We start from the raw sequence: 16583 nt of genomic DNA, 5'->3' as shown, positions 1-16583 counted from the left end.
TAAATCTCAAAAGAGTCATTTCTGATCACAGGGTCACAAATATTAACGACAGCACAGTTGCCAGGTCTTAGTCACAACCAATCACGGCTCACCAGTTTTCTGAAGCTGAGCTGTGATTAAATGTGACATGAGACCTGGCAACTGTGATGTCATTTTCAGTCAACAGCAAGTGACGAAATGGTTGCCCCCTGAGATGGATAAAAACGCGTGGATTTTGCTGCTTAACTCATATTCCACAAAAGTCAATATCAATCAGAATGCTGTGCTTAGACTAGTAGGGGCACATATAACATATCACACTGTAAAGAGCATTTTCGGGTTGACTTCCTTGATGCAACCAAATCCTAAACTAAACCATACAATAACAACCGCTAATTCAAACCTAACATGTAACACAGTAACGGTAAACCTTAAAACAATTGCTACTTTATAACACACACGGACACATACTGTAAACCAAAATGAAATGAAAGACCAAATATTTAAACAACTAAATAGTTGTACTAAGTTCATTTTGTTTTTCCTTTTTAATCACTTCACTGGTTCTTTTATCTCAAACAAATTATTTTAGGTGCATTAACTTCACTCTGATGAAGTCAGTCAAGTTTAAGTCTCTGATGAAGGTGGGAGTACAAGCCGAAACATGTCAGGTAATGCACCTAAAATAATTTGTTTGAGATAAACAACTAAATGTTAAACTAAACCACATAATAACAAAAGTCCACTAGCACAATGCAGCGTGTATTGTGAAAGGCCAGAGAGGGGCTACGGGATATTAGCTAAGATGCTACAATAATTATTAACCTTAAAGCAAGCGCTACTTGAAACTCAAACGGAGCATACAACCGTACTCACAGACATATAAACTGTATAATCTCTCTGCTCTACGGGAAAACAATTATTACTCAAGGTTAGTAGCAGGGTACCTTCTCCTCCTCTTTCTTTTTTATATGATGGTGTGCCATGAGATTTTTTCCTACAGTAAAATACAATATGCACCTTGGCTCAATAAAGCTTGGGAAACACTAATATATGAGCGTATGTAGTCAGCGTTGCTTGCTCACTTAGCTGTCATTGGCCCGCCGCATGCCACGCTGCAGTCCAATCAATAGCGACTTAATTACCATGCGGCCGACATCTCATTCACGGCGCGGCGTGGAGGGGTCGTGCGGCTCAGGGGGATGCGGCGGCGAAGGCCTTGCGATAGGATGGGTGCGTCGGTTGTCAAGAACAAAAGGCGCACTAATGAGATGATACGCTGAGAATCTCTTAACCATAAAGGTCACCGGTTTCTTTTCCGTCTCTGCCGCCGCAACACGTGCGCAAATCAGCTATTTATTTATTCCAATAAGCAGCCGCGCTGAAATTAATTACGATGACCGTAAAACTGCTCCATTAACGCTCTAAAGTTCTCCGATAGGATGGCCGTGATTGAGCACCGTGACTGTCGCCCCCTCATTGACGCCCCCCCCCACACACACACACACGCACAACCCCACAAGGCCGCACCTCGTCTTTCCCAACACAACACACATCGACAAGAGCGTAATTAATTAATAGTCCGTCACAGCTGTTGGCAAGCCGCCCTCATCTTCATGCGGCGTTGCAAACGCACGCTGTGGCTTACTGGATGGCAAATGTCACCTTCAAGGGAAAGTCGAGAATCTGTTGTTTTTTTTTTCTCCGCAATGTAGGTCTATGGGTGTTGTAAAAAAATGTCCAAATGTTCCGTAAAATGTATTATTTTTTTCTTTGTTTATGTGCCTGTGCCAGTTACATAGAGAGGCAAGAAAAACTATTAAAATCTCTTCCACTAGATGGCGCAAGGTACAATTGACACGCATAGCCGTTCATACTGTACAACAGAATAATCGCTAACTAAAAAGACTCAGATTTCTTTATTAGCAAAATGTTGGCAAATTTGTAACTGGTGCAAAATTTGTATCAATTGACGCAATCCAAAAGGGTTTAATTTTGTCTCGATGCTGTAAAATAACGGCAAATGACTATTTTTCGTCTTTGGGAGGCGAGTTTTTTAGTGGAACACTAAAACACAAATCAAAGAATTGTGAAGCACAGTTGTGCGAGGGAGACATGTCAACCGCTTGTACACCGCGCTGTGTCATCCTTGTATTTGAACAAATCCAAAATTTGCACCCATTCAATGCTCTTGATCAGCACATCCGCAGCCAGGACAGTGAGTCACAGAATAAAATTCAACACATCAACGCGGCGAGACATCGGTGACATCACACCATTCCGCCCTCGCCAACATGGGAGGTCAGCGTAGCAGGGTCGCCTCCCTCGCAGCGCTCGACTCGTGTCACATGACTTGAGTCGTCGGTTTCCGGACTCGATGAATGAAACACAAGCCTGAACTTGAACAAGACTTGCCTGCATTTTTAGATTTCATTTTCGCAAATGCGGCACTGAGCTGCATCCGATGCAATGAAATGAAGAGCACGGAAAAAAAGTGGCAAAGAAGGTATGAGGGAGCAGTACAATTGCAAAAAAAATGGACAACCATTGGCTTGAAGGATATGATCCAATTTCACTTGGTAAATTTGAATTGGATTATTTTAATGTCTTTGCTCTATCTACGTATGTCAGTGATGTGTCAGGACAGCTAAAACAAGTAACAAGTACAATTAAATTGTGTCACCACCTGCTGCTTTTCACACGGCGGAATAAAAGCAACACTAAGAGTTCACAAAGAAATGCAGATTTCACACCTAATACTATATTTGTGAGTAAATTGATTTACTACAATATATATGGGGTAGCTGGCCTTGAGATTTTTGCACTGAAAAATGCGCCTTGACTCAAGAAGCACTGACTTCCACTACATGTCTAGAATTCTTCCCATTTTGAAAAAAGAAATGAAAGTCAAAATATCGTCTACGTTTCTTCCGACAACAACAAAAAATGTACGCGGCACTGGAATAAATGAAAGTCAAAATATCATCAACGTTTCTTGCAAATCAGACCGAGTCGTTCTTCACAGTCAGTCCTTTTGATCAGGCTGATGAGAAGAGATTCCGCTGAGCGCATGCACAGCTTGGATTTGGCTGATTACATAATTGGACATTTTAATAGCGAATATTAATCCGCAACAGCGCATATTGGGTTTTATAAGCGGGTTGATCGGGATCTGCGGGCTCTCAGCTAACAGAGCGGTGACAATGAAGCTCTTGATATCCAAAAGGCCCACTACTGTGCTTCATCGTCTTGTTCGGCATGTACATATCTGCCAGCACATTTGACCACATGGAGAGACCCTGACAACACCTCTCGCAAACCCACGGGTAATTACTTAGCTCATCCATTTCTCTTCATCGTGCCTCCATTTTATTTGTGCTTTCCTTCCCGCCCTGTCGAGCACAAGTACAAAAAAGGACTCTGGATAAAGATCAACCGATTGTGCCCCTCTAGATAGTCTAAGTGAAAGCAAAAGAGTGCAAACTCTGAAATGTACTCTAGAGTTAGATTTATAAGTCTTGCTTCAAGTCAAAATAAAAAACTCAACTGGACTTGGTATTTATGGTAAAGGGCTTGACTGTTGTGTCTTGAACTACATGACACGTCTTAGAAAAGAAAGTCGGTATTAAAGCGACGGGTGAGTGATTTGTTTTATTTTGGAGAGAAAATGTATTTTTGACATTATTTCCTGCAAAGCTGTCAAACCAGCGGAACGCCACAACGAACACTGCAGAAGCCACTCTACGATTATTACATATTTGGCAATGGCAACATGCAAATCTTCCCATCATTCTATTCAAATGGGCAAGAGAGTCAAACGCAATTGATTGTTCAGGTTGTCATTTCTCTTCTCAACAGAGAAAACGGGCTTTGTTAGTTCATGTTCAAAATCTAGTCCTAGCTAAGACAACCTGAACGGCCTTGTTGCGTTCAGTTTAATGTCCTGAGAAGGACCCCAACTCCAAACATAAACAAGTACGGAAGTACGGAATCTCAATTCAGAATGAATGCAAAATGAGGTCAAATTGCCAGTTCGACTAACTGATAGCAAACATTAACTAAGCAACAATGAAGTGAGGAAAGGAAGAGAATGGACCATTTAAAACAAATATATGTGATTGCAATCACAATGTATCATATACAATGTGGCTTACGTGCAAATTTTGCTGACTTGATTTTTGCCATGCTTGTTGAAGCTTAAAACTCAATGCCTGGCCACCTATTTCACCGCAACAAATATAAATATCAATGCAACTATATGCTTCTGGCCCAGTGAGCTGGACATGTCGCAGACAAATTATCCGTCCAAATTGTCAAGCTCGCATTCATCCAAAATCTCTGACAGTCAGCCTGTGACGTCACTGCAGCCTACGTCAGAGGCTCAGAATATTAACACTGCTCACCGGTATGTACATGTACGTACAGAATTGAGCGGATGAAAAGACAATAACCCCGCAGAAACCATGTACAGACAGAGAGAGACTATCATGAGGTGTAATCATACATGCTATTAAACTGGGATTGCTTCTATTGTCCAACCCAAACAACAGAATTGAGGAGTTTTTTTTTTCCCCCCCCACAGATTTGGTCGACCCACGACAGCCCTGCTATATCGCAATTTGTCGTTTACGTCACGGATTTTACTTAGCAAGCCTGTTTTTGTTTTTTTATGGGTTTGAATTATTGTCTGAAATGAATGGATCACCCTGTCTTATAATGTGGTTGCTGTTTTGGAGTACTCTGTGATCATCGACTATTTCTTAATGATGGACAGATGATAAATTATTCACGTAAAACAACAGGTAAAAATATGTACTGATAGACAAGTACGTCTGTGTAGAAACCCTCCCGACATGCGTAGTGAGAACGCTGAGACGCAGCGTGTTGCTGCGGTCGCCGATTTCTCTCCGAATCCAGACCGACCATAAAAAATGTAGGAGGGGGACGGAGGATGGGGGAGATGACACGCACGCACACACGGACCAAATGGCTGAAGGGCTGCTTGGATAATGCATTAGACAGAGATGGCACTTAAAACAGCAACGCCAAATTGTCCTCGGCTCTTCGGACACTCACACATACGCACACACAAAATCGAACCTCCACTCAACCGACACATTTTTACCCCAAAATAAGTCAATGTTGGTCTCATCCAAGCCAATGTCCTTGAAGCATAATGGCACCGTGCGCATGCACCATTGAATTAAAGATGTATGCATGAGTTCACGACAAATGTTGAAATGTGTGTCATGTACTTTACACTTGCAGCAAGACATGAAAAATGCAGTGGGGAAAACTGCCAACATAAGTTTAGACATTCCCAAGCCGTCCCCGCTTGTTCAGGAATAGCCATAGTCAGTCTTTGTTTTTTTTGGAGAGATTGGATGGATGGATGGATGGATGGATGGATGGATGGATGGATGGATGGATGGATGGATGGATGGACGGACGGACGGACGGACGGACGGACGGACGGACGGACGGACGGACGGACGGACGGATTGATGAATATGTAATGATAATTTTCTGACTACATGATTGATGAGGATGGACGGACAGACAGATGGATGGAGTTAGCTAATTTATGTGACGGGGCCCAAAACGCTCTTTCATCATCATTTGTCTCGTCAAAGGTGCATGTGACAGGATTAGACATTAGATCTCTTCCATTAACATTTTTAAGAATGTTAAACAGCTAAAGGCTCACTTGCCAAAGCATGAATTCCATTCCACTGTGAAGTCAATCGAATTTGAGTAACTGTTCAGAAGGTACACCCTAGACGTGTGTGGTAATAAATAAGATATGGTCCACTTCTTGTTCTACACAGTAGAAACTCCAAGATGTATTACAATTGAAAAATTGAGCTTAGTCAAGAAAAAAAACAAAACAACAAGCTTGTTTGGAATGAACCCGAAGCTGCAATGTCTCTTCTCAATGTTCTGCCCTGACCGACATACGAGCTGATAAAATGGCTGGATGAAAGTAATAACAGCCTGAGCAGCTAGCCACACACCCCCACAAAAATGAAGAGGAGTCAGAAAGCTTCAGGAGCTCTCCACTCGTATCGATTGTGTGGGGGACGTTACCTTGCAGAGGATGCTCGCCTTTGGCTCACTGCAACACAAAGCGTGGCGACTTTTAAGCCAGATTCAAGACTCAAGCATGAATCTGCATCTATTGCCCAATACACAACTCTTTCTTTTAATTAATAGCCACGTTACATTTAACTCTGCCCCACAATTCCACCCAAGGTCCCTTGAGTGCAGCTCATATTCCTGCGGCCCTCCATCGCTGATTTGGGAGCCCGCCGTGGCGTCATTTTACTGGGCTAGTCGGCAAAATAAAAAAATCAATCAAATGAACCGCATAAAACAAGCAGACGATTAACAAGTAACAGTGCCCTCCCTTCTGTTGTCTGGCAAGGAGGAGGACCAACATAGGATCACACAAAGCATTTATTTTTACTATATGCTACCAGCGGATTGAGTTGTCCGTGCACTCGTCTGCCTTTTGTTTTCACCAGTAAAACCTTTCAACACACGAGCAAAACGGCTCCAGTGCAATGTCGTGGCAAAAATGTCCATTTTCACGACCACCTCTCACACACACTAGTATAGAGGTGTCAAATTTATGGCCTGCGGGCCAAATCTGGCCCACCGTGTAATTATATTTGGCCCGCAAAGACAAAGTGTGCATCGAGTCTGATTTTACGCGTCTAATTAAATGGCAAATTAAGTTCACCTAAAAAAAAAAAAAAGAGATGCTGCTATCCATTTTATTCCCGTTAATCTTTTTAAAAATGTGAACAGGTTTTGCTCATTTTTGATTTCAAAACTAGTTCTTCATCAGTTTTTTGTGTAGCCTATATTACAGATAACATGAATGACAATTTAAGATGTTTTCTTTTGTGTGTATTTTTGGATCACGATGGAAAATTTCAGCCATGGCAGCACTTGCACTTAAGTGTGAGTCCTTTGGCCACTTTTGCGAATGAGCAAACAGAATGTCGTGGCGTAGTCATAGGACTTCGGTCACCTCCGAGGTGCACTGCAGAGGTGCAACGTGGGAGTTAAACGTCATGCAATGGTGGCACTAACCACCTAGTGTATGTCTGACTTGTTGTTGGGGTTTTTTTTTCCTCTTGATCACAGGCTCGCTTCTCTTTATTCTCGTGGGTCTAGGACACTCTCTGTCGGGCAACCGTGTGTGGGCACCTGCGTGTGGGCATGTGCATTTGCACGTCATCATATCATTTGCGGCCGTAGAGAAGAAATGTAAATGGAAATACCAGATTTCTTCAAATGGAAGTCTCCGCCATACCCTGATTTTCTCGATTTTACATTAGCCCTAAAGAGTAATAGTTCCATAAGCGCAAAGCGAGTCTGTATGTGCGGCATTCATTAGAAAGATTAGAATTCCAGTAACATCTATGCTAACGTCCATGCTATCATCCATGCTAATTTCTGATCGTCCATCAATTACGTTTTGCATTCTGTAGCATGTTAGCATTAGGATAGCAGATTTCAGTTAGAGTGATGTTTAAGGGAACATTGAGGATGTTGACAAAGTATTTCCTTCTCTTTTTGTGTGAGGTGTCAATTATACAGTATAATTTTTTTAAAAAAAAGTTTCCATCTCTTGGATACAACGGTTTGAGTTTGCAAATCCTTCGAATGGCATCTTGCTAGGATTTGAGGTACATAGCTCAACGTCAACAGGTGAAATGCTAAGTAATGAAAAATGTCTTCTGAGTTAATGTTGCTGTGAAATATTTCTACAAGTCAATTCAACCCGAATCAAATGTATTTACAGGTAGGACAATGTATTGTATGTATATAAATTGATTGAGTCTATTGTGTCAACCACAAAAATTGGCTGAAACAAAAATGTAGGGATCAAAACTAAAGTTATCGTTTTTCTTTCAAATACTTTTTGCAGAACCAATGCTGTGTGTTTCTGCAGGGATGTCTGTTGCACACTTCCGGCTACAGAATATCAACGGCGATTCCCTGATTAATCGATGAAATAATCGATAGGATATCCAAAAGATTACTAATGCAGCCCGTCATCACAAAAGAGGCTAAATCAATCACCAACCACTATGAACCACAAAATGTTGAAAGCCGTATGCAACGTAATCTTGTTTTGCGTGCACCCGGTGTTTACAAAATGACAATAAAGTTTATCTAAGTCTAAGTCTAAGTCTAAGTCTAAAACCCCAGCAAGAGGTTCAATCTTCAAACAATGCAAATCAGGACAGCGTTAAAAAACAAAACAAAAAAATATTACAAGACGAAACTGCGCAACTCCACCAAGGCTGACTTTACCAAACTTGCATCTTGCTTATAAGCTGTACCATCATACTACATGGAAGGTGGAAATAATTGAAAAAATAAATAAATAAAAACTTGCTAGGATCAGCACCAAAACGCAAACACCTAAACATGACAAGCTTGTTTATACTCAAAGGTGGTGGTTACAAGGAAGGGCAAATCGCATCAGTGCGGACAAAATCTCATCAGACGGAAGGAAGTACGCGCCAGTGACACAGACAACTTAATGTGACTGTGAAAGACGAGCACGCGCTCGCGCACGCATTTCTGATCGAGGCCTTCAGGCTTTCACGTGGTAATCACCTATGGGAGCGTTCAACACGGAACGCCCACTGTGCCTGTGAATTAATCGAAAACCACGCCACGTGCAAACACGACGGAGGACCTGTAATAAACAAAAGGAGGATTTGGGAGAAGAGATTGAGCCTGTCTGGTTGTAAAGAAAGAAAAATAAATAAACAGAAGAAAAGGAATGAAATCCTGAAACCATTATGCTTCATGTAGTTTGAATTGATTTGAATCCTAACGTTTGTGACTCACGTCGAATTTTGTTGAAATGGACCAAAGAATGTTTAAAAGCTTTACAAGACTCCATTTGCAAAAATTGTGGGCTCTTCTTTTTTCTGATTATTCAACCTTCTGCGCTGTCTGTTTTTCATAAATAGATTACTTTTTAATAGACAGCAATACTTTGACTGATGAGTGTCCCCTTTTTATAGTAGTTGAGCTAGTATGTAGCGCAGTTGTTTCGTATGTGTTGCTAGGCAGGATTTCAGCTTTGAGCAGAATTTGCGGATGCTGAAAAAAATTAAGGCAGTTGTTTGAAGGTAGTTTATAATTAGCCTAACATCTATACTGCATCAATTTCTATTTGTCTGTCTTTAGTGTTTCATATTATGTTAGCATCAAGCTAGCAGCCTTTTGCTATTGTATGGTTTGGTTGAATTTGTTGATGTTTAACTATGTCTGTATATTATGTTTAATTCTGTTTTGTGAAAAGCGATGCTACTGCGTGTGCTCAAGGAGCAGTTCTTTGAAGGTTTGCAATTATCATTCGATATGCTTATTTCCGTTAGCCCGTCTTGGAGGTTTCAATGTTATCTTAGCATCAAGCTAGTGGAGCTTCCTGACCACGTTTCCCAAGGATGAGCATTTTGTCGGCGCGAGTTCATTCTGCTCGTACACCGTTGGCTTGGTTTGAAGGGACAGATGCTCGTCTACCCTGTCAGGGGTCCTCTTTCTCTAACAGCACTACTGACTCCCTCCTCTTATGTAACCCAACAAAGCCAGCACAACTACCACGGCCGCCCCCTCGCCACAGCACCTGCCTTTATTGGCTTATTTCTCTTGGTTTCCAAGCCTATATCGCCACAGAATTCTAGCACACCGTACTTGACTCGCATCGTCATGAACTGTCACGTTGGATACTTGCTCTACGGAGTTTAGAATGGTACAATTTTCTCGGTGCATGTTGATGACATCAAGATAAGGTTTTCAATATGTGAAAAACTGAAGTACATATTGTTATCTCTATCTGCAAACATTTTGGTGGCTAGTTCTTTAAATAGGTAAGCGATCCTAATGTAAAGGATAAATATTTATCCTAAAAAAAAAATCTTGGGCTATGAACAATAGACGAACGGTGTACATATGACTTGGGTGACAGTAACAGTGTGGCGACTGTGAAATGAAAGCAGAGTCTAGATGGGGAGAGGGGAGAAAAGGCACCGCATTTCCTTATCTCTATCCAGGCTGCGTCTCTGCTCAGGGGCATCATTGAAATACTCAGCCTCCATTTTGCCCGTGCTGCTGCTGCTGCTGCTTCTTTGCCTTCTCACCTCCTTGCTTCTACTGCTACGCAGCTTAAGATGCAGCGTAGGACGTAGAATAAATAAATAAATAAATAAATAAATAAATAAATAAATGAACGACGGTGCGGCGGCTCCACACTACGTTGCCACATACTCATGCATGGCAGGAAGAAGCCGTTCCTTGAATCTCGTGCTCGACAAGCGCAGCCCTTCCCCCCACTTGAGCTCACACACATGCACGTTGTTTAATTAACGCTTCCGAGGAAGCTTCGGCTCTATTTCGTTTTAACCCCCCCCCCTCCCTCTCCTCCTCCTCCCCTCAACTGTGATGTCATTCATGTAAATACACTCGGAAACAAAATGTAACGCATGTAACGCAAGGGTTTCATTCATAATGTCTGCTGGATGCATGACAGGCTTACAGGCGTGAGCATTGCGGAGGACACGTTCATTAAATCGGAATCCTTGCTGTATAAAATGGAGTCCATCGATACGAAAGCAAGCGATGGCATCTCCATCATCTCAACAGAACGAGCCGCGAGGCGACACTCAAGTGTTTCCGTTACCAAGCTTGTGATGAGACATTTTTACATAACTGCATTCCTGACAAAAAAATGCACCATTTTCTTTTCGGGCTCTCTGACACTTGAATCAGCACAGAAGCCCAGGCGTATTTCAATCTATAAGCCTTAGTCATCAAATGCAAAAACATGATCTACATGTGTGCACTCAAACTGGATCAGTCCTGTTCTGTCCTTCCCACACTGCTGCCTTCTGCAATCACAGTCATTGGAAAGGCTGAGGGGTGACAAAGTGAAAAGACTACCGTATATTGTAGGTGCTTTACTCGACAGTACAGCTACATTTGTATGTGGGGGGGGGGGGGGGGTTAGCATTTGAGATGCGCAACAGTGATGGACAATAAATGGCGTTAAACAGTATGGAGTGAGTATGTTTGGAGTCTAAATTTGAAGAGGGTTTAGTAAATGGAATCGTTCCCTAAGACAAGGCCGTAAGCATCCCACAATCTTAGCGAGTCTAGACTTAACAAATTGATACCACAATTATTTCTTACACCAAGGCCCAGAGAAAAAAAAAACTCAATCTTGGATAGTCTGTCTGAGAAGAGGGTTCCTGAACCAGAACAAGAACCAGAACCATTCCCTACCTCAAAACTCAATCATAGTAGCAAATTCTATCCAGTCGAGATTTGAAAAGAGCTAAAGAACAACTATCAGAACCATTCCCTACACCAAAACCCATGGAAAAAGGCAATGGAAGCTCATCTAGATTTGAAATGTGAACTAATCACATTTCATTCTCAGCTAGTCTAGATTTGAAAACAGTGAACGACAGAAGCAGGCCCAAAGAAACCCTCCATCATAGCTTGTTAAGCAGATTGAAGGGGAGTTAATTAATGGTTATTCTGACCATTCCCTAGACCAAATCCCAAGCTTACCTGTTCATACCACTCCCGATTGGTGCAGGTGCACTCAGGCCACCACCCTCCTTGTCCACTTGAGTTGTTGCCATTGACTTTGGGCCCCCCTTTGGATTGGCCCTTTGGATTGGGGCCTGCAGGCCCACCGCCAGACATCATCTTCCCCTTACTTCTTCCTAAGGTGCCCCCTCCTCCTCCTCCTCCTCCGCCACCTCCTCCGCCCATGTTGCCTCCTCCTCCAGAGGCCGGGGCGGGTAAGGTTTGGCCTCCTCCGTACCCGGGCGGGTATCCGTAGGGCTCGGCCTGCCAGTCTCCTCCATAGGCGGGGGCGTCCATCCTGCGCAGGGCCGCCATGCGGGTCACCTCATAACATTCTGGGCACTTGCAGCAGTGGTGGTGTTTGTGCATGCTGGCTGGGCGGGCGCTGGGCTGATGTCACACGGCGCCGCGATGGGCTAAACGGAGCGCAGATGCCAGCGGAAAAGCGCACTAATCACAGGAATTTGAGAGATTTTTTTCCCGCCCTCTTTTGTCAAATCCCGTTGCTCTCGGCTACTCGGATGCGAAGCGGGGTGGGGGGTGGGGGGGGGCTTGATGGAGAGGAAGAAAGAAAAATACAAAATGGGCACGGCGTCTTTGTCCTCTTGACGTAGAAGATCAAATAGTGAAAATATTGTGTACGATCACAATCAGAGACCAGCCCCGATGAGATGAGAATCCTCTTGGTTCACAGTGATGCGCATATAAATTCATATATATGGACATATATATGGATATATATGTTTTGCTTATACATTATATATATTTACACACACAAATACATATAAAAATATTACTATTAACAAACGAGCACAAATACGGATATGTACAAGGATAATTGAATCTATATATAAATATCTATAAGCGTGTGTACAAATATATATAGCTATATAAACACTATGTATAAATAAACAGTGTCCTCCAATGGAAAAAAAATCTTGCTCTTCGACCCTCCTTGTCTTCCGCTGCGGTCGAAATCTGCTCTTCTATTTTCCCCCTGCGTTGAAAAGGGGTTAGTGCTGCTTCTTCTTCTCCAAGGCTGCAGAGAGGAGCTGAGCTGTGATCGCCTCTCAGCCAGCTTGCCCTAGATGTGGATTATTCCGAGGATGTGAGCGGGCAAGGGAGGAGATTGTGACGAGAGAGAGCCAGGAGGGAGGGCGCTATGGGGGAGGTTCAACGACGTAGCAGCATCCCTCTCGCCCTCAAAACAACCCAACACCCCCCACCCCCACGGGCTCAGCCAATCGGCTGCAAGTGCAGCCGTCAGCGGCGGCGGCGGCAGCAGCAGCGGAGAGCCGTCCGCTAACTGCTCTTAAAGGGGCAAGTGCACCTTAGCGTCACTGCTATGACTGAAAAGGGCCCACGTGTGAACGCACATAGGATTGCAAAAAGTGCACGTTGATTATTTTCACTTGAACAATTTGCTGATATGTATTCTTGTCTGCCACAGCCTTCCAATCTACTCCCAATAAATTCCCACAGTTTATTCTCAATATTACCAAGTTTAACTTCCCATGGAAACTGACTGGAATTTTTCCAGAAATGTATTGCAAATATTCCACCCTTTGGCAACCCTACGGTGTATACACGCACGCACACACGCAGACAAACTCACACACACACGCACACACACACACACACAAAATGAGTCAATTTCCTTGAACTGTCTTGTTAACCATCTGACACAGGAAAGATTAGTGTGCATGTGTGTCGGTCTAGAATCCTCGTGCGATCCGCTAATTGCTAAAACTAAGCCGCGTATTTCAAACTCCAGTGACCCCAGTAGAGCCTCCCTCAAATTAGTTGCTTGTCGCACCTCTGTGGTTGTCCTGGCTTTGGCCACACCTTGGGTGTCAACTGTACAGTGTATTTTATGTTTTAACATCAAAATTTTGAAACAAATGGTATACTTTTGTCAAACAAAAGGATTTTAATTTATGGATGGGCTAAGGTCAAAATGATCATTGATGAACTGTTAGTTGCAAATCTTCAAACAACTGCTACTTTAACATACAAACAGAATACAACAATGAGCACTGCAGTCTTCGACATTCGTGATTCCGCCAATTTGCAGATTTTTTTTCTTAACCTATCCTCGGTTACTCCCACAGACGTCCACATACATATGTATACAGAACACATATCACGGTCTTCTCGCTGATCTGTGGTAACAACTATGACTGCACCTTAGTAGCCGACCGTTTTTGCCGACCTGTTGTGACAAAACGTGGTGCTCCACTAAAAAGCATAAAAAAGAATTTGGATTTGCTTGTGTGTTTAAAGATCCATCCCACCTCACAAAAAAGACCCGCAATTTAGTCACAATATTACTCACGGCATCCAACAAAATTTTAGCTTATATAAGAAGGGCATTTTGTGGAAACTACTACACGACACGACACGACACTGTGCGGTGGACCTGCGTGTCATTAAAACAAACATAATATAAACCAATTATGAAGTTACTCTAGACATGTACGACCGATACCACCGGAAGGCAGAAAAGCACTACTTTGTCTGAGTAGAGCTCCGAAACTCACATCAACATACTTCCTTGGCACGAAGACTTGATGCGTCATGATGGTGGCAAAATACTAGTTGGGCTGAAATTAACCTCATAAATTCACCTCAACATTGTCACTTAGCACCAAAGTTTCAGAAGATGGCACGTATATTCTATATTCTGACTGTCTGCTGTATGCACACTTTTTTGCTCCTCTTATTTATTATGTTATTTGTTTATTTATTCTTCACTTTTATCTATTCATTGTTTGTGCCTCCTTGTTTTTATTTTTGTGTTGTTTACTTGTATGTATACTGTGTACTATGTCTTGTCACCGTGGGATAGTGGGATTGTAATTTTGATTTCTTTGTGTGTCTTGGCATGTGAAGAAATTGACAATAAAGCAGACTTTGACTTAGACTTTGTAATTAAAGCTTTTGTCAAAGTGAAGCTCCTCAACTCACTTCAACATAGGTACTTTGTGCCTCAACTGACTTCAACACAGCTCCCTGGCACTAAGATAAACATGAAACTCCTCAACTCACTTTTTCAAGAATGTAGCCCTAGTTCAATATTTTGAATGTGTTTTGTAATTCCTTTTGACTTAAAAATACTATTACATTATTTTGGGGGGAAATTTATTCTCATATTAGATTCTTTAAAAATATAAATTTGCAATCAAATCGTTTTGACTTTAAGGGGACTTTTTAAATTCGTCATCATTTAGGGCTACATGTGGTCGTCATGTTTGATTGGTGGTGGATTATAACAAAGGGATTATGACTTTCATTCCTCATTAGACCTTCACATCATAATATTACCACAGATTTGTTCTTTTAAACTGAGCAAAATGCATCCATTTAATGTGACGACTTTTTTTTCCGCAAACAAAACAACTTTATTCCCCAAAAAGTTGCGCTTTCCAGTCAAGCTTACTGCTATAAACCGACAGGATCTGCATTGCAGTCCATCCAGGAGGCACACACAGCAAGCTGCGCCACACGAGTAGCTCACCTCTTTTTAATGATATTGTCTCACCGCAACGTACCGAGCTTTACTGAGTAGCGAGAGTGGAACTAAAAATCAAGGGAGCGCAATCTCCTTTTAGAAGCATGGATTTATTTTTTTTTGACGGCAAGACACACGGCTTGAACGAAGCCAATCAGAGCGGTGCTGGGGCGTGGCTTGCAAAGCAGCTTGAGAGGAAGATGTGAGCAGATTGATCACGGCACGCATGATTGCAACACTGGCAACCTTGGCCTGGATCTGGAATGTTCTCTGCCCTTATGTATTTTCCGCTCAACGCTGTCAGATGAAGAAGCATAGTAATGTACTACGTATGTATCCGCACGGTTATATAACAAAAGGAGTGAGAGACAAATTCAAAATATGCCTTGGTTGGCGTAAAACAGGAGTGATGGAAGGATTTTACAATGCCTTATTGCGAAAATACAGTCATCAACGACTAGCCAAAATTTGAGAGTAAAGGGGGCAGAGATTAGCGGCGCTCTGATCATTTAGCCGATTTTGGTCAAAATGTCAATGAATGCATTTTCATTTGCGGTTACAAAAAAACGATGGCATCAAAGGTCTGCTAAAAGTTGTCTTATCCTGTGTAAAAATTCTCCAAGAATAATTTGACACACCTCAACAGTTTCTCATCTTTCTGTCGTCACCCATAAATAATTTTATTAGGGTGATTGTTTTAGACAAATTTTAATTTGTTTTTATTATGACAATGCTTTATTTTTGTGTTTTAGTTTTATTGTATACAGATTATTTGTCAAGTGCAAGGAAAGAAAAAAGGTAATTTACTACTGGATAATAAAGTAAACTACAATTCTCGAACAAGTGTTTAACTTTCCTTCTCCTGTACAGCAATACCAAAATAAACGCATTTAAGATTAATCCCGAAATCATGAATGTCATGACATACATTGACTGAGAGGAAATCAAACAAAAAATCTCACTGTACTGATCATTTTTTTCAAGTCTTTTCAATAGAATTTGTTGTTAATTAACCTGATCCTTACATCATCCATAACTGTTAAAAATAATGGCCCGTAAAATCCCCGCCTACTTTTTTCCAAGAAAAGCAAACCGCTGAACTAAACATTGATTATTTTACATTTATTAATAATGTCATTTCGGAATTCCCGCTCACGCCTATAAGTTGGAGCAATTTGGAGCGCTTTGTGAGTCTAAAATGCATTTTTCTAGGACGTGAGAGAAAGCCGGACTGCCTGAAGAAAACCCACGCAGGCTTGGGGAGAACATGCAAACTCCACACAGGGAAGGGTGGAGATGGAATTGAACCTGCACCCTAACCAGTGCTCTACCTATTATTATTATTATTATTATTATTATTATTATTATTATTATTATTATTATTATTATTATTATTATTATTATTATTATTATTATTATTATTATTATTATTATTATCAGTACCAGCATAACTCAAGGGGCGTCTGTA

General features: G+C 41.8%; 1 protein-coding gene across 7 annotated transcripts in view; it reads right to left on the bottom strand.

The window, feature by feature from the left end:
• Nucleotides 1-16583, bottom strand: part of dlg3 (discs, large homolog 3 (Drosophila)) — a 71531-nt gene that overhangs the window by 34038 nt on the left and 20910 nt on the right. For 2 of the 7 annotated variants that reach the window (XM_061273981.1, XM_061274008.1), the window contains exon 1: nt 11584-11988. The exons of the other annotated variants lie outside the window; for them this stretch is intronic. In XM_061273981.1, coding sequence (XP_061129965.1) covers nt 11584-11973 — 390 coding nt within the window. In that variant the 5' untranslated portion in view covers nt 11974-11988. Of the gene's footprint in view, nt 1-11583; nt 11989-16583 lie in introns of those variants that run through there. 7 annotated transcript variants of the gene reach the window in all.

Source organism: Syngnathus typhle, linkage group LG1, assembly GCF_033458585.1.
Source record: "Syngnathus typhle isolate RoL2023-S1 ecotype Sweden linkage group LG1, RoL_Styp_1.0, whole genome shotgun sequence".
Lineage (NCBI taxonomy): Eukaryota > Metazoa > Chordata > Actinopteri > Syngnathiformes > Syngnathidae > Syngnathus > Syngnathus typhle.
Note: the sequence above shows the minus strand (reverse complement) of the source record. Positions and strands in the feature narration are given on the sequence as shown.